The 26,649-nt window shown below is 43.2% G+C and overlaps 1 protein-coding gene across 1 annotated transcript in view; it reads right to left on the bottom strand.

Annotated features, from left to right (window-relative positions):
• Positions 1-5,608: 5,608 nt before the first annotated feature.
• Positions 5,609-26,649, bottom strand: part of LOC120992163 (complement component C9-like) — a 31,071-nt gene continuing 10,030 nt past the window's right edge. The window contains exons 4-11 of the mRNA XM_040420940.1: positions 22,921-23,071; positions 17,901-18,039; positions 16,231-16,446; positions 14,150-14,390; positions 11,645-11,773; positions 10,885-11,063; positions 7,782-8,010; positions 5,609-6,106 (exon numbers count right to left, since the gene is read on the bottom strand). Coding sequence (XP_040276874.1) covers positions 5,949-6,106; positions 7,782-8,010; positions 10,885-11,063; positions 11,645-11,773; positions 14,150-14,390; positions 16,231-16,446; positions 17,901-18,039; positions 22,921-23,071 — 1,442 coding nt within the window. The 3' untranslated portion in view covers positions 5,609-5,948. The remainder of the gene's footprint in view (positions 6,107-7,781; positions 8,011-10,884; positions 11,064-11,644; positions 11,774-14,149; positions 14,391-16,230; positions 16,447-17,900; positions 18,040-22,920; positions 23,072-26,649) is intronic.

The following is a 26,649-nucleotide window of genomic DNA, read 5'->3' as shown; positions in this document are numbered from 1 at the left end:
TTGCTGATTTCCTTCTAAAGGCCACGCCTGTCCATGGGTTGTGTCTGAGATAGCGGCATAGTTCTATTCATGTCAATGTATCTGAGGCGCAGTACCACACACAACCAATTGACAGATGTGGCGCTGTTTCAGGAAGAGAGCTGACATGTTTTTCTGATTTAGGACAATACCATTAAGCTGCATGGCCATCGTATTGTCTACTGAGCTTGTGTTACATCTACCTCTGTTGGCTTCTTGACCGTCCTTGGATCATTATCGTGAGGTTCTTGGGGTCCTTCATAGTCTGTCTGTTCACTACCACCCTAAAACTAATGCAGCACATTTTAGGCACCAAATCATCTCTGTTTCTACTTTGCCTAATAATTTGTACCAGTTTGAGATTTTTTTTTTGTGAGCGTTCCATAAAGGTTGACCCTCAAGATGTTGAACTATTTCCAAGAAAACCTTCAAAATTCAAGCATCTTTTGAACAGCATTGGTGACTAGTTTCATATTTGGGTTGGAATAGGCCACTCAGTATAGAAAATAAAAAATAAACCTGTCTTCGGCTCAAGGAATGAGCAGCTTTGGCTGGACAAGACCAGGCAACTTCTGATACCACCAACCAAGGCCACCATTACTTGGCATCCAGAAAGAATATGAGACACACTGCCATTCTCCTGGCTGTTTCTACCCACCAAAGCAGGGAGGAAGTGTCCAAATTCCACGAAAGTCCCTGGACTCCTGGACATAACATAGAGGAATTACCAAGAAGGAAGTTACTTTCTTACTGGAAGGAATTACAACTTTGTTCCTTTTTGGCTCAATGATGACATAATGAAAAGCACAGTTTAACCTTAGACCCATTTTTTTTTCTTAGAGGCTCACCTATATTTTTAGTTCTCTCATCTTCTCTTTTTGCTGCTCTCCACGGAAAATGCTTTGCATATGGGAAAACCTTTGCATTGTAAAGTCAAAAGTTACACCAGTATAACATATCATTAGAACATGACAGATTATCTACAACTGTTTATTAGGGTGTGTATTTTGCAGTGCGCAAAAAATACGGATGATGTCCGAGTTGCATCCGTTTTTTGTGTGGACCCATTGTAACAATGCCCATTCTTGTCCACAAAACAGACAAGAATAGGACATGTTCTATCTTTTTTGCGGGACTACAGAATGGGCATATGAATGCGGACAGCAGACGGTGTGCTGTCTGTTTTTTTTTGGGGACCCATAGAAATGAATCGGTCTGTATGCGATCCACAAGAAATGCGGATCAGATGCATACCAAAAATACGGTAGTTTGAATGAGGCCTAGAAACATTTTTTTTTACTATCCACATAAAAAAAAATTTAAGTTCTCACACTGACCACTAGAGAAGCCACGATAGGTTGACGCTTCCTGGTTTCAGTAGCTCATGTTTCAGCTTTGCTGTGTTGACTGGGACAAAATAAGCAGAGTCATCTCACTATCATTCGAGGGAAGGGGAGTTAGGCTAGTTTCACACTAGCCGCAAGGAACTCCGGTAGGCTGTTCTGACGGGTGAACAGCCTGTCGGATCGGTGCTGCCGCTAGTGCACGCGTGTCCCCGGACTACCGCTCCGGCCCCATTGACTATAATGGGTGTGGGCCGTATTTCCGGCAGCAGCGCGGCAAACATGCCAAGAGGTGGCCGGAATAAAACTACGACATGTCGTAGTTTTATTCCAGCCGCCTCTCAGCATGTTTGGCGCGCTGCCGCCGGAACTCCGGCCCGCCCCTATTATAGTCAATGGGGCCGGAGCAGTAGTCCGGGGAAACGCGTGCGCTAGCTGCAGCATGGATCCGACAGGCTGTTCACCCGCCGTAACAGCCTTAATGACAGTTGTATTGTACTGCAGGAGGCCTAGATAAGGCAGGATAGTGACACTATACACATTGATAAGGCTCTGTATGCAGATCCCCTGTCACTCCCTTGTCCCAGGGGTCCTGGAGACAATGATGACGTTACTCTGTCCCATTCATTGCAGCTGCCATAAGGCATATACAATCTGCATTCTGTATAAAATACTCATCAGTAATTTCCAAATCACTAACAGTAACAAACAGGAGGTGCTCACTTTTAGTTCAGTGCCATTTTCATGACGCCAGTTGTCGCTACATCTTTTGTTCGTAGTGCCTGGTGGGGGATCCACGAACACCACTGCATAGCCGAGCTCTGAATTTGTAATGAATGATCGAACTTAGAATTTTCCTGTTTGTGGGCAAATGTTGCATGAAATGTACATAATTCCGAATGTGCCAGAATGTCTCAGAAAGGGGGAGATTTCCCAAAAGATGGCTTTGCTTTGGATTACCCAGAGTTCATTGGTGGTTCAGTGATGATAACAGGGCCGGTGTCTGGATATGTACTTGTACCTGTAGAGCCTCTTCTGTGCTGGTAGTAGGGGCAAAATCTGATCCCTGTTGCCATCACTAAACCACCAATGGCACCTCGTTTTACATTTTGTTGGGGGCATTTGAGGACGTTGTGACTGGCACTGCTATGTTATATTATCGGCAGGTTCCTAATCAGTGGCGTAATTAGAACTCTTTAAACCCTTTCAAGCAAATTCTTCACACCCCTCCCGTGCAACCCCCCACTCCCGCAGCTTGTCAAGAGCGCTCTTTCAGACCAGGCCAGGCGGCTGCTGCGGCTGTTTCCTACACGTATTTACTGTATGTACTGTCACTGTATATAATGTCATTGTATTGAGGGGGCCCTGACAATAAACTCTTTCAGTCCTCCTCTTGGATGGGCCCCTGTAGAAGCCGCTTCCCATGCTTTGACTATAGCTATGCCCCTGCTCCTAATATTACTCTATCACATCGTGAATTCCTGTTTTGTGAGTGAGAGCTGCTCTCCCGGTGCCATTAGCAGGACACAACCCTTCTGACCTTCAGTGATGCAAACAGTGCTTGTATTCTGCTCATCACCCCTATCGCACAAGCCGCTTGTGTACCAAGAAAGCCGACAATAGGAGCTAGTGTGCCCGCATTCATACAGTATCTACACCTCGGTTTGCTTGCAGTGTGCAGGATTATAGGGGTCATATATTTTTTATCTCAATGTATCAGTATGGGGTTCTGTATAGAGACCTACTGATAAGCTGTAAAATGTAGAATATTGAAAAACATTTAAAGGCAATTGTAAGCCCTATCCCAATCTGCACAGGAACATCCACAATGGGGTCACTTATGCATAAGCCCCGTCCCATTTTTTGATCCATTTCATGGAGCAATCGTGTGAAGACAATATTAAGATACTGCTCTGTGAGCTCTGCACACCAGCAGCAGCTGCACAAATCTCTCATCTTGTTTGTTACAATGTATCAGTCTGGAGTCCGGGCTGTTTAGCTCACAGGGCATTGTCTAGACTGGATACAACTGTGCTAGTTTGTTACAATGTATCAGTCTGGAGTCCGGGCTGTTTAGCTCACAGAGCATTGTCTAGACTGGATACAACTGTGCTAGTTTGTTACAATGTATCAGTCTGGAGTCCGGGCTGTTTAGCTCACAGAGCATTGTCTAGACTGGATACAACTCTGCTAGTTTGTTACAATGTATCAGTCTGGAGTCCGGGCTGTTTTGCTCACAGAGCATTGTCTAGACTGGATACAACTGTGCTAGTTTGTTACAATGTATCAGTCTGGAGTCCGGGCTGTTTAGCTCACAGAGCATTGTCTAGACTGGATACAACTGTGCTAGTTTGTTACACTGTATCAGTCTGGAGTCCAGGCTGTTTAGCTCACAGAGCATTGTCTAGACTGGATACAACTGTATCCACTTCTAAACTGAGAGCAGGACTAGCTATGGACAGGTTCTCCTCACTTGTCCTCTGGTGCTTCAGCTGCTCAACTATTTCTGATCTTCTGCCCAATTTGTTGTTGTCTTCCTATACTGCACTACATTTATTGTGCTTCCAATGGCCAAGCTACAACTCGCCAGAAGAAAACCTGGGCCCAACAGAGTACCACCAAAACAAGAGTTGTGCAGTCCACCTAGTTTCTTCCTTTGAGCATCACTAGGACCAAGAGTATTACACCCAGTAAATGTATTGACAAGATGTATTGCCCTGGAGCAAGAGTACTTTGGACTATGGGCATTTGTGGACATTTGCCCTTATTGTTATGATGCAAAGCCATCAACTCACTACTTTATTGCACTTTGAAGGGTTAACTTGCACTGTCATTTATGCTACTGTGTGCACTTATACTGTTTATTTTTTTATGTTTATTGTAATATATCCTGTTCATTTGCACTGTTATTACACTATATTTGCACTGCACTGAGGAAAGGGTTAATGCACAGCCAGCTAATACTGAGAACCTTTATCACTTTCTACCAATGCGAAGATTTGGAGGGAATAGAACAGACACACTGACCTTCTGACTGTCTGGTTTAGCTTTGTTGTTTAGGTTTGAATACTTGTTTATGTCTGGAAAAACTATTTATTCATTCCCCTAGACTTGCATGGAAGCTCTATACAAGTCTATGATAGACATAAATTGTAAGATTGTTTCTGTTAGGCTGTGCTTCTCCACTCCAGCCCTCCCACTGGAAGGTTCTAGTCTCATAGCTAGAAACTGTATATACGAAGAACAGTTAGACCCCTTTGTTTTTTGCAGATAGGGACTAGTGCTTGGTAGGAGAGACTCTGGCAGACTGCATTGAGTGACCAGAAGAACATGCTAAGATGGGGATGCTAAGCCACATACCCCGGGTTACCAGCCCCTTGAACAGTGTTCCAGCCAGATGACTGTGCCACACACCCTGGGCCACCACCCTTTGGCCAGGGTATCAGCGTTCTGAGAGTGAGGGACAGCTAGCTCAGGCCTTTCCTCTGTTTGAGAATGAGTGGGTCGGCACTCCTAGTCGCTGAAGGTGGTGCCCAGTGGTTAATGGTATTCATAGTCAGCTATAATAAACCACGGAACTCAGTTGTATTGCAAAATAGTGAAGATTCTTTATTCCATCCAAAATTATTAAGAAGCCATTGCGGTCTAACATAGACCTTGTTCACGGCTGTAATCTTGGCAGCAGAATAGTTGCATCCTCCCTATAACTATTCTGCTGCCAAGATTATGGCCATAAACAAGGTCTAGGTTAGACCGAAATGTTGGCCAATGGCTTCTTATCAATTTTGGATGGAATAAAGAATCTTCACTATTTTGCAATACAACTGAGTGCCGTGGTTTACTATATCTGACTTTCCTCTGTATGAAACTTTCTTCTGCCCGGGAGGAGACTGGAGAAGCCAGTTTGTTGTACTGCTTGTATTGTTTTGCACTTTAGTTCCTCGAGTAAAGAAGCACACTGGTTACTGCAGACCCTGACTCTCTGGATTTTTTCATTGGGGTGCACCACGCCTTACCATCACCTCCAGAGAGCAGCAACATGTGGTGACACCTCAAGGGTGTCTGGGGGATCCAGTGTAGAGTTGGGGCCACCCTACACCTGGCCACTGCAGAGAGAACTCCCCAAAACTTGAAACTGTATTTCAGTTCACTGAGAAACATGATGAATGAATACAAGAGACACTGATTAATTAAAATGTAGAATTCGATAATGTAAACCAGTTACATAATAAGAGAAACAGACCAAAACAGGATGTATAGATGGGCGATTATGTAAGACTCAAAATGTTCTTGGTGGACCCAACAGACTTGTAGTAAGATCCATCCAGGTTCCTCTAACGTTTCCATGTTTTGACAGCAGGAATAGTCCTACATGCTGTCCTGATCTTATCAGCAAAAGTGACAGAACTGTGGACAGAGGCTCCAAACGAAAGTTTGAGCCCAGATGTGAACATGGCCTTAATTCTATGGAAGTATAGTAAGAAATGGGGCTAAACTGGAAAGTGTATAGAGCATTAGGAGGTCAAGAAAAACAAAGATAGTTTTTGAAGTGGAAACTCATAAAAGCTGAGCCTACATAGTTTTATTTCAGCATGGAACTGTTCTTCTATTGCTCCCCTCACATGGTCTTCCACCTGGTTGTGGTGCTGGGTTGTTGCACGTTCGGGTTCTTGTCTCTTCCTCGTTTATGCAGGAAGGTGACGGCTTCCAGCAACTCCATTTTCCATCAAGAGGCTTTGAAGGCTCTATAAGTAGACACAAGCAGGTCAGAATTATAGGAAAACATTAGTATGAGAGGTGATTAATGGAACCTCCGATGTAAAGGACAATTCTACAAACAAGTCTCATGTTTCTGGAGCATTCCACCTTACTGTATGTCAATACATGGAAATTGTTCATTGATGATGTGTGGGCCATACCATTTCCATGGTATCTATGGACCTTTAAGTGACTCCCATTTTACACCGGTAAAACCACAATCCCCAGATCCTCCTCCCCTTTCACAGAATTCATGACACTGATGTCAGAGCCATTTCGCTGGGGACCTTATGAGTGAAATAAGGGGAGGACTTTGCAGGGAGGCACAGAAGAGTTCTCTGTGCATGCCCACCCTGTGATGAAGACAGGGAAGTCCTGCACACAGACACACAACAAGCAAAAGAGGGAGGGAAGCAGAGCCCGAGGAGGGTATCATTAGGATCATCAGAATGCAGGAAGGACATCCTAGCATATTCTCCAATTTACTTTTCTCCCTCCTGATATCTCTGAAGCTGGAGGAAGCCCCTCAGTGCTGGTTATCTCCTCCTTTACTACTACATCATGCAGTTAAGAGACATTCCTGTTCAATGAGGTTTTCTTTAAAAACATTTCTATAGCCCTCACTGGGTTAAGACTTGACAATAGGCCACACATTCCATTGAAATGGAGGAAGTTATATCACTTTACTATATTTTGCATAGTCTTTGTGTGGTTGTTGTGTAGTAGATTGCAGAATTGGCTGCACGATCTTACAAGCCCACGTGAACAGATGGGGTCAAGGTCCTGACACAATACAGAAGCCAACCACCAGGGGGCCCATGAGCTGCAACACAGACCAAAGGTAAATCACTTGTCGATGAGATCTCTCTCAAATTTCACTTCCTTGTTAATATGACTCATGTGCAATAGACAAAGCACAGTATACAATGCACTTGGCAGGTAATATAGACTAGAACAACTGGTGGGTCTAATGTCTCCCAGTACGACACTGCAGGAAATTATCAAAAGTGTGCCATACGGCATATTGCTGACAGAGACAGCGATGGATGCAGCCAGTTGCCTTACAGCCGGGTCTGATCTAAGATTTGTGAGGACAGTTGAGGACAAAGCAAAACTTGTTTCAGAATTCTTTCCCAGGTCTTTTTTTTTATTTTTTTATCTAAAGAGCACCTGTCAGTATGATCAACCCTATTAAGTCAGACATACTATTTGATAGGGTTGACGCTGCTGAAATAAACGATGCCTGTCTTGTGAAAATCAGCTGTGGCGTTGCCAAGACAAAGTACTTGTATTCTTTATGAAAATGAGGGCCTCAGGGCTCTGAGGGGGCGGGGTCTAGCTCCTCAGGATACCTCAGCTCCTCAGCTCTCTAGTTCAGGCCACACCCCCTCAGTGCACAAAGCTTTCATTTTCAGAAAAAGATAAAAGTCTTCTTTCTAGAGAACGCCACAGCCGATGTTCACAAGACAGGTTATCAGCAGGATTAACCCTAACAGGTCATATGTCTGGTTTATTAGGGTTCATCTTGCTGACAGGTGCTCTTTAAAGACCAAATTGCCATAATTAATATAACGCTCCATCATCATTCACTGCCAAACCCACAACCAAAAAGTTCTGCAATTAACTGATAGTGGAACTTCTGCAGCAAAAGAGGTGACTTACTACTCAAGAGCTTGTTCTTCAGCTTCTCGCAGGCGCTGCCCGTGTACTCCAGCGGGCACTTGCACACACATTCCCCGTCCAGCAGCACCAGCGTGCCACCGTTCTGACAGGGCTGACATTTACACACATTATATTCATCTATGTAATCTTCAATGGCTCGCTCAAGGTTTCTTTTCTTTATATAGGAGTCTCTCAGGTCAATGGGAACCAGGGTGTAAATGGGAGAAAGCTGCAGGGATAAAACGGAAAGAAACGAGATAAAACATGGAATCAGATGCTTAAATGGGCAAGAATGAGGAGGGGGTAAAGGGAAGCAAATGGCCAGACCTTGCAAATCTTTTTTTGATAGATAGATAGATAGATAGATAGATAGATAGATAGATAGATAGATAGATAGATAGATAGATAGATAGGAGATAGATAGATAGATAGATAGATAGGAGATAGATAGATAGATAGATAGATAGATATGAGATAGGAGATAGATAGATATGAGATAGAGAGATAGATAGATAGATAGATAGATAGATATGAGATAGGAGATAGATAGATATGAGATAGATAGATAGATAGATAGATAGATAGATAGATAGATAGATAGATAGATAGATAGATAATAGATAATAGATAGATAGATAGATAGATAGATAGATATGAGATAGAGAGATAGATAGATAGATAGATAGATAGATAGATATGAGATAGAGAGATAGATAGATAAATAGATAGGAGATAGATAGATAATAGATAGATAATAGATAGATAGATAATAGATAATAGATAGATAGATAGATAGATAGATAGATAGATAGATTAGAGATAGAGATAGATATGAGATAGATGTGAGATATTTAGATATAAGGTAGACAAACATTTCAGCCAGCAGCTCCACCACTCGCCCTTTGTCTATGGAACAGGGCATCTACCAAGATATACTGTATCTATATCTATTATCCATCTATCTATCTCTCATATCTATATCTATCTCTCATATCTATATCTATCTCTCATATCTATATCTATCTATCTGTTGTCGGTTATCCATCTAATATACACCGTATTTTTTGCTTTATAAGACGCACCTGGGAAAATAAGAAAAAAATATTTTTCATCAGACCTCAGAACAGATTCTCAGATCAGACCCCCATACCAGGACCTCACATCAGACCCTCATATCACAACCTCACATCAGACCCCCATATCACGACCTCACATCAGACCCCCGTATCACGACCTCACATCAGACCTCCGTATCACGACCTCACATCAGACCCCCATATCAGGACCTCACATCAGACCCCCATATCAGGACCTCACATCAGACCCTCATATCAGGACATTACATCAGACCTCCATATAAGGCCCTCACATCAGACCCCCATATCAGGACCTCACATCAGACCCTTATATCAGGACCTCACATCAGACCCCCATATCAGGACCTCACATCAGACTCTCATATCAGGACCTGACAACAGACCCCCATATCAGGACCTCACATCAGACCCCCATATCAGGACCTCACATCATACCCCTATATCAACATCAGACCCCCATATCAGGACCTCATATCAGTCCCTCACATTAGACCCCCATATCAGGACCTCACATCAGACCCCCATATCAGGCCCTCACATCAGACCCCCATATCAGACCCTCACATCAGACCCCCATATCAGGACCTCACATCAGACCCCCATATCAGGACCTTACATCAGGCCCCGATATCAGGACCTCACATAAGACCCCTATATTAGGACATTACGTCAGACCCCCATATCAGGACCTCACATCAGACCCCCATATCAGGACCTCACATAAGACCCCTATATTAGGACATTACGTCAGACCCCCATATCAGGACCTAACATCAGGCCCCGATATCAGGATCTCACATCAGACCCTCATTTCTGGACATTACATCAGACCCCCATATCAGGACCTCACATCAGACCCCCATATCAGGACCTCACATCAGACCCCCATATCAGGCCCTCACATCAGACCCCCATATCAGGCCCTCACATCAGACCCCCATATCAGGACCTCACATCAGACCCCCATATCAGGACCTCACATCAGACCCCCATATCAGGCCCTCACATCAGACCCCCATATCAGGCCCTCACATCAGACCCCCATATCAGGCCCTCACATCAGACCCCCATATCAGGACCTCACATCAGACCCCCATATCAGGACCTCACATCAGGCCCCGATATCAGGACCTCACATCAGACCCCCATATCAGGACCTCACATCAGACCCCCATATCAGGACCTCACATAAGACCCCTATATTAGGACATTACGTCAGACCCCCATATCAGGACCTCACATCAGACCCCCATATCAGGACCTCACATAAGACCCCTATATTAGGACATTACGTCAGACCCCCATATCAGGACCTAACATCAGGCCCGATATCAGGATCTCACATCAGACCCTCATTTCTGGACATTACATCAGACCCCCATATCAGGACCTTACATCAGACCCCCATATTAGGACCTCACATCTGACCCCCATATCAGGACCTCACATCTGACCCCCATATCAGGACCTCACATCTGACCCCCATATCAGGACCTCACATCTGACCCCCATATCAGGACATTACATCAGACCCTCATCAAACCTTAAAAATAAATAACTTCACTTACCCCTTCTGCTCCGCCGCTCCTCTCCAGGTCTGGTGGTCTCTGCTGCAGTGACGCTCCCCTGTCTTCTCCGTCCCACGCTGCACTGTCACCTGACTGCGTCCAGCCTCAGATCATAGTGCACGCAGTACATACTGATTGATGCTGTACGTGGTCAGGACAGTACAGCGTGGCGCCTGGAGAAGACCAGAGAGGGTGAGTACTGGCTACGCTCACAGCGCTTCACTTCCCCGCTCCTGGTACCTACTGCATACCAAAATGGAAGCACTCACTAGTATTCGCTTTATAAGAAGCACAACCATTTCCCCTCATTTTTTGGGGAAAAAGTGCGTCTTATAAAGCGAAAAATACGGTAGAAAGATAAAAGATAGATAGATAATAGTGCAGACCTTTCAGCCCGCGGCTCCACCGCTCGCCCTGTGCCTATGGACGGGTCTTTACCTTTCTCTTGATTATGACCGGAGCATCTACTAAGGAAGACGCCCATTTCACAAAGTGTTCAACATCAATTTCAGTGCTTCTCCGGGAAAGCTTCTCTTCTAGAAGTGTCGCGAAATCTATGGTTCCTCCCTCCACAAATGAGACAACGTCCTCGATCACAGAAGAACTTTGTGTGTTCCCTATAATGCAAAATGAGATAAAGTGTAACATACTGTAAGATGAAAACCACTCCTGTAAGGTAAGGTTTACGGCCAACATTCCTCCCCTTAGGGCTCATGCACATGACCGCTGTGTGCTTTCCGGTCTGCAAACTGCGGATCCGCAAAACACAGATACTGGCTGTGGAACAGAACGTCCGGCCCCTAATAGTAAAATCTATCCATGTCTGTAATGCAGACAAGAATAGGACGTTCTATTATTTTTCGGCCCGGCCATGCGGACATACGGACATGGAATGCACACGGGGTCATTTCTGCTGTTTTTGCGGCCCATTGAAGTGAATGGTTCACAAACAAAAAAATGGTACGGACGCAGAAAAATAAATACGTTCATGGACTAAGCCCATGTTAAGGACCGCAGAAGGTTTCCAGTTTTGCTTTTCGACCTTCTGCCAGCAATTTTTTTATTTATTTTTTGTAACCACTCATTAAAAAATACCTGCAACAAAACTGCCTGTGTGAATACCGCTCTCTGTTATATTATGCGTCGGATTGTGAATGATAAGCGCCAGGAACGTGTATCACACTCAGGAGGAACTCACCTTGTGCACTGGAAAGGATCTTTTCACAATCTGTTGCTTTCACGTTAGCGGAAACATCAATCCCCTGATGTGCCACAGATATGCCGGCATTGTATCCAAGACACTGCGTTACAGTGCTGGTGGTAACATCTGCAATGGGGCGGGTACATACAAGTCAGGATTTAAAATATATGAAGGAATATGAACGACTAGTTTGCATAAGTTCTTGATGGAAAAAAAAAAAATCTGTATGCATACATTTTATGTACACAGCTCCAATAAAAACTGTGTTTCCATGGTAACAGACAACAGTAAAACCTTGTGTAGTCTGACCTCTAGTCATACTTCCTTTTCATTTGCCTTCTGCTTTTTGCTATCCTTAAGACACCTGCACATGCGCAGTAAGGTATCTGGCAGAGGAACCGCCTGCCGTAGTTTACCATATCCAGCAAAGTCGGATGGAGCCTTGCACCACTGGTCCTCATTGATTATATATTGGAATCTGGAGGGGAAACGGACGGACAAAAATTGGTACTCATACCAGAAACCAAAGCCAGATAGGGCCTTGCACCATTGGACCTCATTGACTATATTAATGTGGAGCAAAGCATTCGAAGGGGAATTTGGTCCGAAGTTTAGGTAAACTTTGAATCGCAACGAATCCGAATTTCCTCGCGCTTCATGGCAACAAATCAGTTTTTCCTAAAACAGCGGCTATACGTGGTACAAAGTGAAGATATGAAGCCTGGTAACGCGAGATCACCCATAATGCCGTGCAGCCATCCCCTGTGATCTCACAGCCCTATTAAACCCTCCTCCCACGCGGTCTCCGCCATTGTCCTATGAGCATAGGGAGGGATATAGCAAGTGCTCATGCGCTAGGGACAGTGTTGCTGAAAATAAATAATAGAAGAATATTGGAGATGGACAGCGCAGGGAGAGCGCAGGGAGACATTCTATGTCAGTATTATTTATTTATTTCTACATAAGCCATAAATGTAATTCAATACCAATAAGATGAAAGCCTTTATTTTTCCAGTGCCAGCGTGCCAACCAATACCATCCAGTCTGCAACCCTTAGGGGGGGGGGGGGGCAGGTCTTAATGATGACCATCCTCATCTTTTGCTGACTTTACTTCTTTCTAATCATTCTTCATAGTCTCCATGTCCTAGAAAAGTCAGCAAGATGCAGAGAGAGGAGGAGCTGGATGTTCCTGATGACTTATTCTCATCGATATTAGATGATGTGGAAAAGGAGGTAAAGCATATGGCAGAAGAAGGGCTTCCACCTGTAGGGCAGGAGAGCGCTGGGGTTGGAGGAGCCAGAGCTGATTAATATTCTGTGTTTACTGTCAAATAACCTGCAGGAGATTGCAGGCAAGAACAGCAATAATCTGTATATTGTGCCCCCACCTAACCAGCCAAACCCCAGACCAGCATCAACCCCTGTTTAATGAAGAAGGACTATACAGTGCGGTCTTCACCGCAGCATGGCTGCTCTGTGTGGCCGTACTCTAAGCCAGAGTGACCTCGATATACCTGATTTATAGCGATTTGTAACAAATGAATTCGTAACAAATCAAATTTCCAGGCTAACTTCAGTGAAGTTGCCGAATAGAATTTTTCAAAACTTTGCTAATCTCTGCACTACATAATAGGATTCGGAGAGGATTTGGATAGTTTCCGGCAGGAGTGGCATCTTTCAGCTGGACAAAAACTGGTGCTCATGCCAGAAACTAGATGGATACTATTATAGTCAATGGGCTTTGAATGCAGCAGTATCTGGCTAGGACCAGTGATGAGCGGCAGGGGCAATATTCGAATTCGCGATATTTCACGAATATTTGGGCGAATATTCATCATATATTCGCGAATTTAAAAATTTGTGATCTCCACTCATTATTTTCTTGATTGCCAAAATGGACAAATCGGAAAATTTGCAATGAAAATTTGCGATCAACACTTCTCCTAAAGTCAAAGATATTGCAGCCTTCTCATTGGTCCACAAGCAAGAAGCAGTGAGGGATCATGGGTACTGATGAAAAAAAATCTAGAATATTCACGATTACTAAGATGTAGCACTATATTCTAGATATTCGCAAATTCTCAAAGTGCCAATATTCGCGATAAAAATTCTCGATTAGAATATTTGCGATCAACACTAGCTAGGAAAGATCCGATGAACTCTGGCAGGCTGTTCCTCTGCTAGTACAGCCTGCTGGATACCTTAGTGCAGGTATCATGTTCATACTTTAGCTGATAAATGGAAGGAAGTGTGATAAAATGATCAGACCACACAGGCTTTGTTTGTAGTCTGTTACCATGGAGACCCATACTGTAGGACTGCATAGGAGCTGTAGATACAAAACAGTAGGATATTTTTAGTCAAGTCTTAACGCAAATTTGCTTAGTTTTTCATTTTTGATGCATTGAGATATGCAGATCACCAAAAAATGCTAGTAGCTATAGATTTGTAGCAGCTGCAAAGTCACAGGTTAGCGAACACGGCATTATTATATACCATACCTTTGGTTTTCATGGCTATGGAATCCAACACGTAAACAAGTTCATATTTCCCTCCAATGACTCCAGACAATGCATAATGAGTTCCATACATCTCTAGTAAGGCAAAATATTCTGCCTTTTGGTAGGAGGACGGGAGATTGTTCAAGTCTTCAATGAAAGTTGGCGATGCCATGCTGTTTCTTGCCCTCATTTGGAAAGTCGCCAACTGGACAGACCCTGAAACCCTTAAAAATTGTTTGTTCTATGAAAGAAGTAGAAAAAAATAATAATTTCCTTGCCTCTAGGTAGTGCACAATCCAAACCATGAAGGTTCCTTCAATATCCCCACCCCCCACCTTCCCAAACGCACACACTCCCATTATTGGATTTATTTTATATTCTAACCTACTACACCTTTCACTAACTTTTTGATTCTAGATGAAAATTAGTCTTAAAGAACTTATCCCATAAGGCCTCCTGCACACGTGTGCTGCCCGTTGCCGTATTGCGGACCGCATTTGCGGATCCGCAAAACATGGGCGCCGTTTCGTGGCCTTTTCGCATCATAGATGCTGACTCATTCACTTCAAAGGGTCCGCAAATCCGGAGATGCGGAACGGAAGCACGGAATGGAACCCTACGGAAGCACTACAAAGTGCTTCCGTGGGGTTTTGTCCCATACTTCCATTCCGCAAAAAGATAGGACATGTTCTATCTTTTTGCGGAACAGGCAGATCGCGGACCCATTAAAGTGAATGGGTCCGCGAACCACTGCGGCTGCCCCACGGTCGGTGTTCGTGCATTGCGGCCCGCAATTTGTGGGCCGCAGCACGGCCACGGGGCGCACACATTCTTGTGCAGGAGGCCTAAGTCAGTATAAACATTTTAGAAGGAAGTTCCCCTCTTGAGAATCCCCCTCTTCATTCAGAGCATCTGAATGGCCACCATGTAATGTCACATTTAAAATAAGCTTTGTCAAAAGGTCTCAGAGGGTCTCAGATAAGAAGTATTTTCAAAGATGAACGGTGAAACTCTTGATAATTAAACCAAAAACCTTGCCTCTGATATCATCTCATGATACCATGGACAGCTCCATATTTTAATCCAAATGGAAAATCTGGATGGATGGCATGCTATGAATTGAGATCCAATCAAACTTTTTGTTTCAATGTCCTCAAAAATTGGATTTCTACTCTTCTTTTTGGTTGTTTAGAGGATCTCTTAAATTTTAAATTTAAAAAGGTCTTCTAAAATCTACCTTTCAAGTCCTTATTATGGTAAACATGTAGGTGATAACATTAGAACTTGGGCCTTAGAGTTTGCTACCACTCAACCTTTCTTAGGCTACTTTCACATATACAATAAAGGTATCTAACTGGCTGCCGGAGTTCACAGTATATAGAGCATAACCGGACAGGGCCGTGCACAGCTGGACCCCTTTAACTATACTGGGATCTGGTGGGCATTCGACCACTTTCATGCATGCACCGTTTTTTGTCAATGGGCTCTGACGTTCGTCTGCTGGAACAGTTTGACGGATACCTTTACTGTAGATGTGAAACAATGTTAATTGGAACATATCTCTTTTGGATTTGCTCTTTAAACTTCACCTTTCAAAAGTAGTATACAAATGAGGATTCAGGACACAATTAGTCATGAATAGCCCATATCATATGTCGAGCACCTAAAGGCCATGGGAAGGTGTTTCTTCATATCTGCAGTTGGTTAGATATCTCAGACTCTTTGATTGGTGGCGAACATTGTCTACCTTTTTACTTATAGAAATGGGTAGGCTTATTTCTTATAGCCCATGGAGGTCCATCAACTCAACAACTATCCCTCCCTCCTACACGATCCTCCTAGTTTTATGTACAATATACATCCATGGTTAAATAACACAAGCTTGGCCCAATGTGTAAGGTGATGCCATAGGTCTTGAGAGCAGTTACCACCTCCTGCTACATTACCTAGGATGCCCCCAGTAGGAGACATGTTCTAGGGAATTTCAGAGCTATGAGAAATGTTGAGTCATTCTCCGTAAAAAAACAAAAAAAACAGTGCAACAAAAAATATTTCCATTAGTTAGTTTGTTTTACTATTACCGTTTTCTTGGAGTATTCTTTTATTGTTTGAATGCTTTCATTTCTGGATGTTTTCAGTCCTACATTCCCAGTAATCGTGGTGTCATTGTGCTCGGTAGGTGTCACTTTCATAGACAATGAGATGTCGAACTCCTTGGTTTGTTCCTGTATGACCTTAGTCAATAGCTCGACAGCATCTTCGTAGGTTTCAGTTGTAAAAGATTTATCAGCTTTGGTCTAGAAATGGAAAAAATAAATAATAACAAAACAAAATGTTGCTTTTAATTAAAGTTGTTCTTGTGTCCCAATTTATAGACCCAAGGTCATTCACACGCTGTATTGAGAATTGTCTCCTGTTAAACCCAACCCTTCGTATAACCAAGCTAAATACAGTTTGCCATTCCTGAATGGTAGCGGTAAATGCCATTCACTTGATACTGAACCAATCAACTAATGGGAATCAAGGGATCGAAGGAGCAATTTTAAGCACTCCTATTCCTAACTATGGAATTAAAGGGGTTATCCAACCCCTATAATGCCCCTCTAATGCCCAGGCACCTCATATACGTTAGATTTACCTATTTTTAATTTTTCTTCTGCCTTCTGTTCTCCTGCTGTTAGCCTTCAAACCTGTCTGGACTGCTGGGAGGACTCCTGTGCACATGCACAGCAGTCCTGACAATGTGTTTCAGTGCAGTTTTAAATCCTGCCAATAGGGGGCAGTAGAAAAATAAAAAATTGTTATCTGGGCCCTTTATCTGAAGAGATCCTGGTGACAGATTCTCTTTAATGAAACCTGTAATAAGCTATAGTGTTGACCATTAACCCCTTAGTGACCAGCCTGTTTTGGGTATTTTTCATTGTCGCCTTCCAAGAGCTATAATTTTTATTTTTTTTCCTTTGATGTAGCTGTATGAGGGCTTGTTTTTTGCAGGACAGCTTTTTTTTTAATTTTTTTACACCATTTGGGGTACCCATAACTTACTCATAAACTTTTATTAACTGTTTCTGGGGGGGGACGTTTTTATGTTATAAATTTTGTGGTGTTCATTTTTTGGCATATATAACATGGGTCAGTATAATTACAACAAAATCAAATTCATGTTTTGTTTTGTTTTTTACTACTTTTGAACAATAAAAACCCTTTAAAAAGTTTTTTTAATATAACTTTTGTTTTTAACTTTTTTCTTAACCATTTATTAGTTCCATAGTAGTACCAGTTTCTAAAATACATAGCACTGCTTATGGTGTACAATATATTGTACTGTCAGAGCTATACTGACACCAACAGGCTGTGTCAGAGAGGTACTGAGGCACTGAGGCCTCCATTAGGCCCAGGCTGCTGTGTGAAGACATCTGCGAATGAGATGGCGGGGTGCCAATGGAAGACAGACAAGCTCCCTTCCTCTAAACAACTTCAAAGTCACTGTCGTTATTGACCGTGGCATCTAAGGAGTTAAATGGACTGGATTGGACACTTCTGAGGGTTCGGTCTGTTAGAGCCTCCTCTATTAACAGCACAGAAGACTGATGCAGACCTTAAATTAGGCCGCGGTAAAAAGTTTGCGACCTATCTTAAGGCACCTTAGTGGCTAAGGTATTGACGTGGCACTAAGGGGTTAATGGGTTAACTATGTTGTTGCACAAAGTAATCCCACAATGAAGAGGAGGCTGACTGTGCCGTTTGCTACCTGATACACAAGAGCAGCCACATTCCACGGCTTGCGGTAATAGGTCCTCGTGTTACCATCACGGACGCGGTCACATATCCCATTGAAGAACTCATTGTCAAAGGGGTTTCTCTTTATTTCCATCCCCAGGATAGCAAAACTAAAATGAAGAGAAAGGAACAAAATAAAAATAATAATCAAGAAGAAAATTATATAATAAATGGTGGGAGGAACAGGATCACTGAAAGCACTGGAGGCACACACTTCCTTCCTGTATTGTCTATATAGGGGCGGCCATATTGGAGACACACACTTCCTTCCTGTATTGTCTATATAGGGGCGGCCATATTGGAGACACACACTTCCTTCCTGTATTGTCTATATAGGGGCGGCCATATTGGAGACACACACTTCCTTCCTGTATTGTCCATATAGGGGCGGCCATATTGGAGACACACACTTCCTTGCTGTATTGTCCGTATAGAGGAAGCCATATTGGAGACACACACTTCCTTTCTGTATTGTCCGTATAGAGGAAGCCATATTGGAGACACACACTTCCTTCCTGTACTGTCTGTATAGGGGCGGCCATATTGGAGACACACACTTCCTTCCTGTATTGTCTATATAGGGGCAGCCATATTGGAGACACACACTTCCTTCCTGTATTGTCTATATAGGGGCGGCCATATTGGAGACACACACTTCCTTCCTGTATTGTCCATATAGGGGCGGCCATATTGGAGACACACACTTCCTTGCTGTATTGTCCGTATAGAGGAAGCCATATTGGAGACACACACTTCCTTCCTGTATTGTCTGTATAAGGGCAGCCATATTGGAGACACACTTCCTTCCTGTATTATCTGTATAGGGGCAGCCATATTGGAGACACACACTTCCTTCCTGTACTGTCTGTATAGGGGCGGCCATATTGGAGACACACACTTCCTTCCTGTATTGTCTGTATAGGGGCAGCCATATTGGAGACACACACTTCCTTCTTGTATTGTCTGTATAGGGGCAGCCATATTGGAGACACACACTTCCTTCCTGTATTGTCTGTATAGGGGCAGCCATATTGGAGACACACACTTCCTTCTTGTATTGTCTGTATAGGGGCAGCCATATTGGAGACACACACTTCCTTCCTGTATTGTCCATATAGGGGCGGCCATATTGGAGACACACACTTCCTTGCTGTATTGTCCGTATAGAGGAAGCCATATTGGAGACACACACTTCCTTTCTGTATTGTCCGTATAGAGGAAGCCATATTGGAGACACACACTTCCTTCCTGTACTGTCTGTATAGGGGCGGCCATATTGGAGACACACACTTCCTTCCTGTATTGTCTATATAGGGGCAGCCATATTGGAGACACACACTTCCTTCCTGTATTGTCTATATAGGGGCGGCCATATTGGAGACACACACTTCCTTCCTGTATTGTCCATATAGGGGCGGCCATATTGGAGACACACACTTCCTTGCTGTATTGTCCGTATAGAGGAAGCCATATTGGAGACACACACTTCCTTCCTGTATTGTCTGTATAAGGGCAGCCATATTGGAGACACACTTCCTTCCTGTATTATCTGTATAGGGGCAGCCATATTGGAGACACACACTTCCTTCCTGTACTGTCTGTATAGGGGCGGCCATATTGGAGACACACACTTCCTTCCTGTATTGTCTGTATAGGGGCAGCCATATTGGAGACACACACTTCCTTCTTGTATTGTCTGTATAGGGGCAGCCATATTGGAGACACACACTTCCTTCCTGTATTGTCTGTATAGGGGCAGCCATATTGGAGACACACACTTCCTTCTTGTATTGTCTGTATAGGGGCAGCCATATTGGAGACACACACTTCCTTCCTGTATTGTCTGTATAGGGGCGGCCATATTGGAGACACACACTTCCTTCTTGTATTGTCTGTATAGGGGCAGCCATATTGGAGACACACACTTCCTTCCTGTATTGTATGTATGTAGAGACAGTAGGATGACTGTGCTTTTATGACACATGCAATGATTGGAAGTTAATGGTCAGAGGTATGTTTTTACAGTCTTTGGGAAGTAATGGAGTATACCCATCTCCCAGAGGTTAGGGAGTGACAGAGGAGCTACATACACATCCTTATCTATGTGTATGGTGTTACTATCCTGAGATATTTATTCAACAAACAAAGGATCCCTCAGGAGGTTGCGACGCTATATTTAATATACTATGGAGTTTAGTGGTCACTCGGACCTTAGCGTGACTTTTGCAGCCTCTCTGACTAGTAGTTATAAAATTATATCTTTATTAATCACTCTTAAAAAAACAACATATACTTCTTGGGAACTGACTTAAAATTCCTCGGGGAAATCAGGGTTCGGGATCTGTCTCCTGTTTATTGTATAATGTATATTCTGATCGGACTTCTCAGGGCGGAATAATCAGACCCCCCCTCGAGTCTCCAGACTCTGCAAGTTCACTTTGTCTAACACTATCTAGATACAATTTCCCACTGTGGGGTCCCTACCTCTAAATCCCTGAACTAAAATCTATTCCTGCATCCCTACATGTTTCGCCGTGTACTCCCCGTCTTCAGGGGATGACATGCAGGTTTTGCTTGTGGGGGCGGTATCCAAGCTTTAACTCCTTGGTTTCTGCAGGTGGGATCAATCCGTCCAATCACCATATCTTCTTCAAGTGATGGACAGCATCTCGACCAATGGGTTGCGGGTACAGGCGCACTCTTACATCGTCACTAGGAACACACCAGTGACGTCATACTTATAAAATGTTGGGCTCTCTTTCTCTTGTCTTTGCGCTTGCGCTTGTTCATTCTATCATTCTTCCTTTAGGTGAGGTTCAATGCGCATGCGTCAGCACTTTGAAACTATTCCCATCGATCTATCTCCTGCGCTTGCGCTAACACTTAGAATTATTTCATTTCCTTCCGAACATCGGCACCTGAGGATTCCCCTGCGCTTGCGCCAATACTTTGAATTTTTCCATAAGGTAGTCCCATTTCAATGCGACCATCGGCGCTTGGAGATCCAAACCTCTACCTAAGTCTATGCCCGTCTGTCTCAGCTCATACCTCTGTATGCAGTTAGTGTTTTGGGACCACTGTTGTACTCCTTATCTTTGCGCATGCATAGTCTTTGGGTAATTTTGATATTTCTTCTTTCTTTTTTTCCCTTTTTTTTTTTAATGCTTTTTCTCTATTTTATTTTTTACTTTCTCCTCCTATTTATTGATCATGGTAATTGCTGTAGATCGCCCTATATGTTTAATTGCTGTTATTACATTTTTTTTTATTGTTTTTTATTTCTGTTATTATTACCAATTAAATTTCCATTTTTATTTACAGGTATCTCATCTACTGCCATGGACGGAACTTCTACAACAGGATTGCCCACCTGCCTTGGTGAGTCTTATATATGATAGGAAGTATTTCAGCTTTCTTTAGAGAAATCCCCCCAAGCAAGTGTTCCTCTTCTCTTTATGTGATCATCCTAAATATTAACTCTTGTAAGATTTGAAAGTGCCAGTTACGGTAATTTTATAGGAATGAGGCAAAAGTGAAACCCTCATTTAATCCATTTGGTGCTAGAGAATGGAGACGATAAATCCATTTGGTCTCTTCTTGTTGCAACTTACTATCCACACTACCTTGTCTAGGGCTTGCCTGTATTTTTTGTATCCCCCAGATTTTTAAACCTGTGGTTTTACCATCACGGTACCTCTGAAAATGTCTTGACAGAGGTGTTTCCTCACTCGTATTCAAAATGCTAAAATGCTTGGAGATTCTTCTCCTTAATTCTTGAATGGTTTTACCAATGTACAGTTTGTTACAATCGTATTGGATTCCATACACCAACCCAGTACTCCTGAAATTCATGTATTTAGTACTGGGTTGGTGTATGGAATCCAATATGATTGTAACAAACTGTACATTGCTCTGGAGACTCGAGGGGGGGTCTGATTATTCCGCCCTGAGAAGTCCAATCAGAATATACATTATACAATAAACAGGAGACAGATCCCGAACCCTGATTTCCCTGAGGAATTTTAAGTCAGTTCCCAAGAAGTATATGTTGTTTTTTTAAAATAGTGAATAATAAAGATATAATTTTATAACTACTAGTCAGAGAGGCTGCAAAAGTCACGCTAAGGTCCGAGTGACCATTAAACTTCATACTATCCTGAGATGACTCTGCTCATTCTGTCCCAAACTATACAGCAAAGTTGACAATATTACTAGAAAATAATATTAATTCAGAAAAACCCCCAACGTTTTCTGATTATATTTTTCTTTCCTTTTTCATTGAAAAGATTGTGGTTACTAGGTAATGTATCAGCCTGGCACCAGTTTAATGGGGTTTCTTAGAATTAAACATTGACGGCACATCCTTGTGTAATTAGTAGGGGTCCAACCATCAGGACCACCACAGACTACCTTAAAGGGGTTTTACGAGATATTTCAACTAATGTTCTATCCTCTGGGTAGGTCATTGGTATCTGATTGGTTGGGGTCTGAAACCTAGGATCCTCGCCGATCAGCTGTTTGAGAAGGCACTGGCGCTAATGCAAGTTTTTCCTAGGCCATGTGACGTTGTGTTCATTGGTCATGTGGCCTAGGCGCAGTGGTGCTGTGCTTGGTGAGCAGAGAGAAAGCCACGCTGCTACTGTGAGTGTCGGTGCCTTCTTAAACAGCTGAGCGGCGGGAGTCCTGGGTGTCGGACCCCCACCAATCAGATAATACTGATGACCTATCCAGAGTATAGGTTATCGGTCTCCAAAAAAAAAATACTTTAAGTGAAGCATGGCTGTACCTAGTACTGCAGCTGAATAGGGACAAGCACAGATGCCCATAGGGACAATGTTCCCTGCATTTTAGGGGCTCATCTTAGCTGTTAGGAGTGTGTCAGTTGATATTCTTGCTGACTGTTTCCAGCACCCATCAACAGAATTGCAAATCATGATCCCATTGATGTTCATCCATAAAATTTACAATATGTGCATTATTACAATACTCACCCGTCTCCCGCCGTCCTTCCAAGTTCTGACAATTCCACATCCATATTTCGGCAGACGGGTTTTGGATCTTGGTCTTCATCACAAGTTTCATCAGAACCGTCTCCACAATCATTGTCTCCGTTACACAGCAGCCTCATTTTAATGCATCTTCCTAAAAATAGTGCAAAACCACAAAATCTGTAGGTTCAGGCATTAAGAGAGTGCAAAAAACACAGAACATCCGTGCAGCCAGTGCTGTGCTCTGTGCAATCACAAGGTGGCTCTCTTTTCTGTTAACACGCCACCTGGTGGCAACAATACACAAAATTCGTAATTGGCAATTTGCTGTTAAAAGTAAAATTGGGGCACGGCTAATGGGGGTGCAGGGTTCACTTTGGAGAAGATAGGTACAAGAAATGGAACATAATGATTGAAGAGATCCTGGAACTGGTTTTGCATTATGCATATGCAGAAGTCCTGGAGGGTAGACCCTCATTTTCTCCATCTGTGGGGCTCCATTTTTTCCTGCCTCTATTACATGCAGTACCAATTTCTACCACTGCTGAAGGCCTATACTTTCCATAGTTGGCAATGCAACAGCGCCCCCTTCCCAACACAAGGAATCACTCAGTGAGTGTATTATCTGTTACTGATTTCAAGGTCTTCATTTACTGTATGCAGAAAGATTTGGGGTCATAGAGTCACTAGTCAGCAGTGTGGTCATGTGACCTCATGGTACCGGCTTGGCTCGCTTGGAACCTCCTTGGATCAGGTATCAGAAAAGCACCATGTACTACTTTCATCTTTGGCCTAGTGGAAAAACTAAATCGCAGGGTGACCAGAAAAAGTTTAGTAGGTTTTATGAAGTGGAAATGGGGCTTAAGTCTACCAAAAAAGGCTATAAGCAGCTACAACTAGGGGGCGACAGCAACATATGTATCTGTATAATTTCAATTGGAGCTCTAGAAATCTATATGCAGCTAGCTCCCCCTAGTGGTGGCTGCTGGCATTTAGAATGCAATCTTTGAATACTATGGCAGGGAGCAGTCTAATGGATGTGTTGTTTACTTGGTTCATCCTGCTTACAATTTTTATGTGGGGCAATGTATTTTTTATATTGGACATTGCTGTACATTTGCAGTAAACTCAGCAGTATGGTCTAGGGGCAGTACAATTGGCAGCATTTTCTTGGGGCAGAACAGTCAACAGTATTGTTTTAGGGCAGTACACTCAACAGAATGATCTTGGCGGAGTACATTCGACAACTTGGGGCAGTACACTTGGTAGTATTCTTTTGGGTCAGTGCACTCGGCATTATTATCCTGGTGCAGTACACTCGACCCTATGGTCTTAGGGCAGTACAATTGGTAGTATTATCTTGGGGCAGTACAATCAGCAGTATTGTCTTGGAGCAGTATATGCAGCAATATTGCCTTGGGGCAGTACACATGGCAGTATAGTCTTGGGACAGTACACTTGGCAGTATTGTCAAGGGTCAGTACTTTTGACAGTATGGACAGTACACTCAACAGTATTGTCTTATGGTAGTACCTTCGGCAGTATTGTCTTGGGGCAGTATACACGGCAGTATTGTCTTAGGGCAGTACACTCGGCAGTATTGTCTTAAGTCAGTACACTCGGCAGTATTGTCTTAGGACAGTACACTTAGCAGTATTGTCTTGGGGCAGTACACTAAGCAGTATTGTCTTGGTGTAGTATACTTGGCAGTATTGTCTTAGGACAGTACACTTAGCAGTATTATCTTGGGGTAGTACACTCGTCAGTATTGTCTTAGGACAGTACACTTAGCAGTATTGTCTTGGGGTAGTACACTCGTCAGTATTGTCTTAGGACAGTACACTTGGCAGTATTGTCTTAGAAACATAGAAACACAGAATGTGTCGGCAGATAAGAACCATTTGGCCCATCTAGTCTGCCCAATATACTGAGTACTATGGATAGCCCCCGGCCCTATCTTATATGAAGGATGGCCTTATGCCTATCCCATGCACGCTTAAACCCCTTCACTGTATTTGCAGCTACCACTTCTGCAGGAAGGCTATTCCATGCATCCACTACTTTCTCAGTAAAGTAATACTTCCTGATATTACTTTTAAACCTTTTCCCCGCTAATTTAAAACTGTGTCCTCTTGTGGTAGTTTTTCTTCTTTTAAATATTCTCTCCTCCTTTACCTTGTTGATTCCCTTTATATATTTAGCAGTTTCTATCATATCCCCTCTGTCTCGTCTTTCTTCCAAGCTATACATGTTAAGGTCCTTTAACCTTTCCTGGTAAGTTTTATCCTGCAATCCATGTACTAGTTTAGTAGCTCTTCTCTGAACTCTCTCTAGAGTATCTATATCCTTCTGGAGATATGGCCTCCAGTACTGCGCACAATACTCCAAGTGAGGTCTCACCAGTGTTCTGTACAGCGGCATGAGCACAGTAGGACAGTACACTTAGCAGTATTGTCTTGTGGTAGTACACTCGGCAGTATGGTCTTAGGACAGTACATTTAGCAGTATTGTCTTGAGGTAGTACACTCGGCAGTATTGTCTTAGGACAGTACACTTAGCAGTATTGTCTTGGGGCAGTACACTAAGCAGTATTGTCTTGGGGTAGTACACTCGTCAGTATTGTTTTAGGACAGTACACTTAGCAGTATTGTCTTGGGGTAGTACACTAAGCAGTATGGTCTTAGGACAGTACACTTAGCAGTATTGTCTTGGGGTAGTACACTCGGCAGTATTGTCTTAGGACAGTACACTTAGCAGTATTGTCTTGGGGCAGTACACTAAGCAGTATTGTCTTAGAGCAGTACACTAAGCAGTATTGTCTTGGGGTAGTACACTTGGCAGTATTGTCTTAGGACAGTACACTTAGCAGTATTGTCTTGGGGTAGTACACTCGGCAGTATGGTCTTGGGGCAGTACACTTAGCAGTATTGTCTTGGGGTAGTACACTCGGCAGTATGGTCTTAGGACAGTACACTTAGCAGTATTGTCTTGAGGTAGTACACTCGGCAGTATTGTCTTAGGACAGTACACTTAGCAGTATTGTCTTGGGGCAGTACACTCGGCAGTATGGTCTTAGGACAGTACACTTAGCAGTATTGTCTTGGGGTAGTACACTCGGCAGTATGGTCTTAGGACAGTACACTTAGCAGTATTGTCTTGGGGTAGTACACTCGGCAGTATGGTCTTAGGACAGTACACTTAGCAGTATTGTCTTGGGGTAGTACACTCGGCAGTATGGTCTTAGGACAGTACACTTAGCAGTATTGTCTTGAGGTAGTACACTCGGCAGTATTGTCTTAGGACAGTACACTTAGCAGTATTGTCTTGGGGCAGTACACTAAGCAGTATTGTCTTAGAGCAGTACACTAAGCAGTATTGTCTTGGGGTAGTACACTTGGCAGTATTGTCTTGGGGTAGTACACTAAGCAGTATGGTCTTAGGACAGTACACTTAGCAGTATTGTCTTGGGGTAGTACACTTGGCAGTATTGTCTTAGGACAGTACACTTAGCAGTATTGTCTTGTGGTAGTACACTCGGCAGTATTGTCTTAGGACAGTACACTTAGCAGTATTGTCTTGGGGCAGTACACTAAGCAGTATTGTCTTAGAGCAGTACACTAAGCAGTATTGTCTTGGGGTAGTACACTTGGCAGTATTGTCTTAGGACAGTACACTTAGCAGTATTGTCTTGGGGTAGTACACTCGGCAGTATGGTCTTGGGGCAGTACACTT

Source organism: Bufo bufo, chromosome 2 (genome assembly GCF_905171765.1).
Source record: "Bufo bufo chromosome 2, aBufBuf1.1, whole genome shotgun sequence".
In the NCBI taxonomy this organism is placed as follows: domain Eukaryota; kingdom Metazoa; phylum Chordata; class Amphibia; order Anura; family Bufonidae; genus Bufo; species Bufo bufo.
This window is presented reverse-complemented; position numbering and strand designations above follow the sequence as displayed.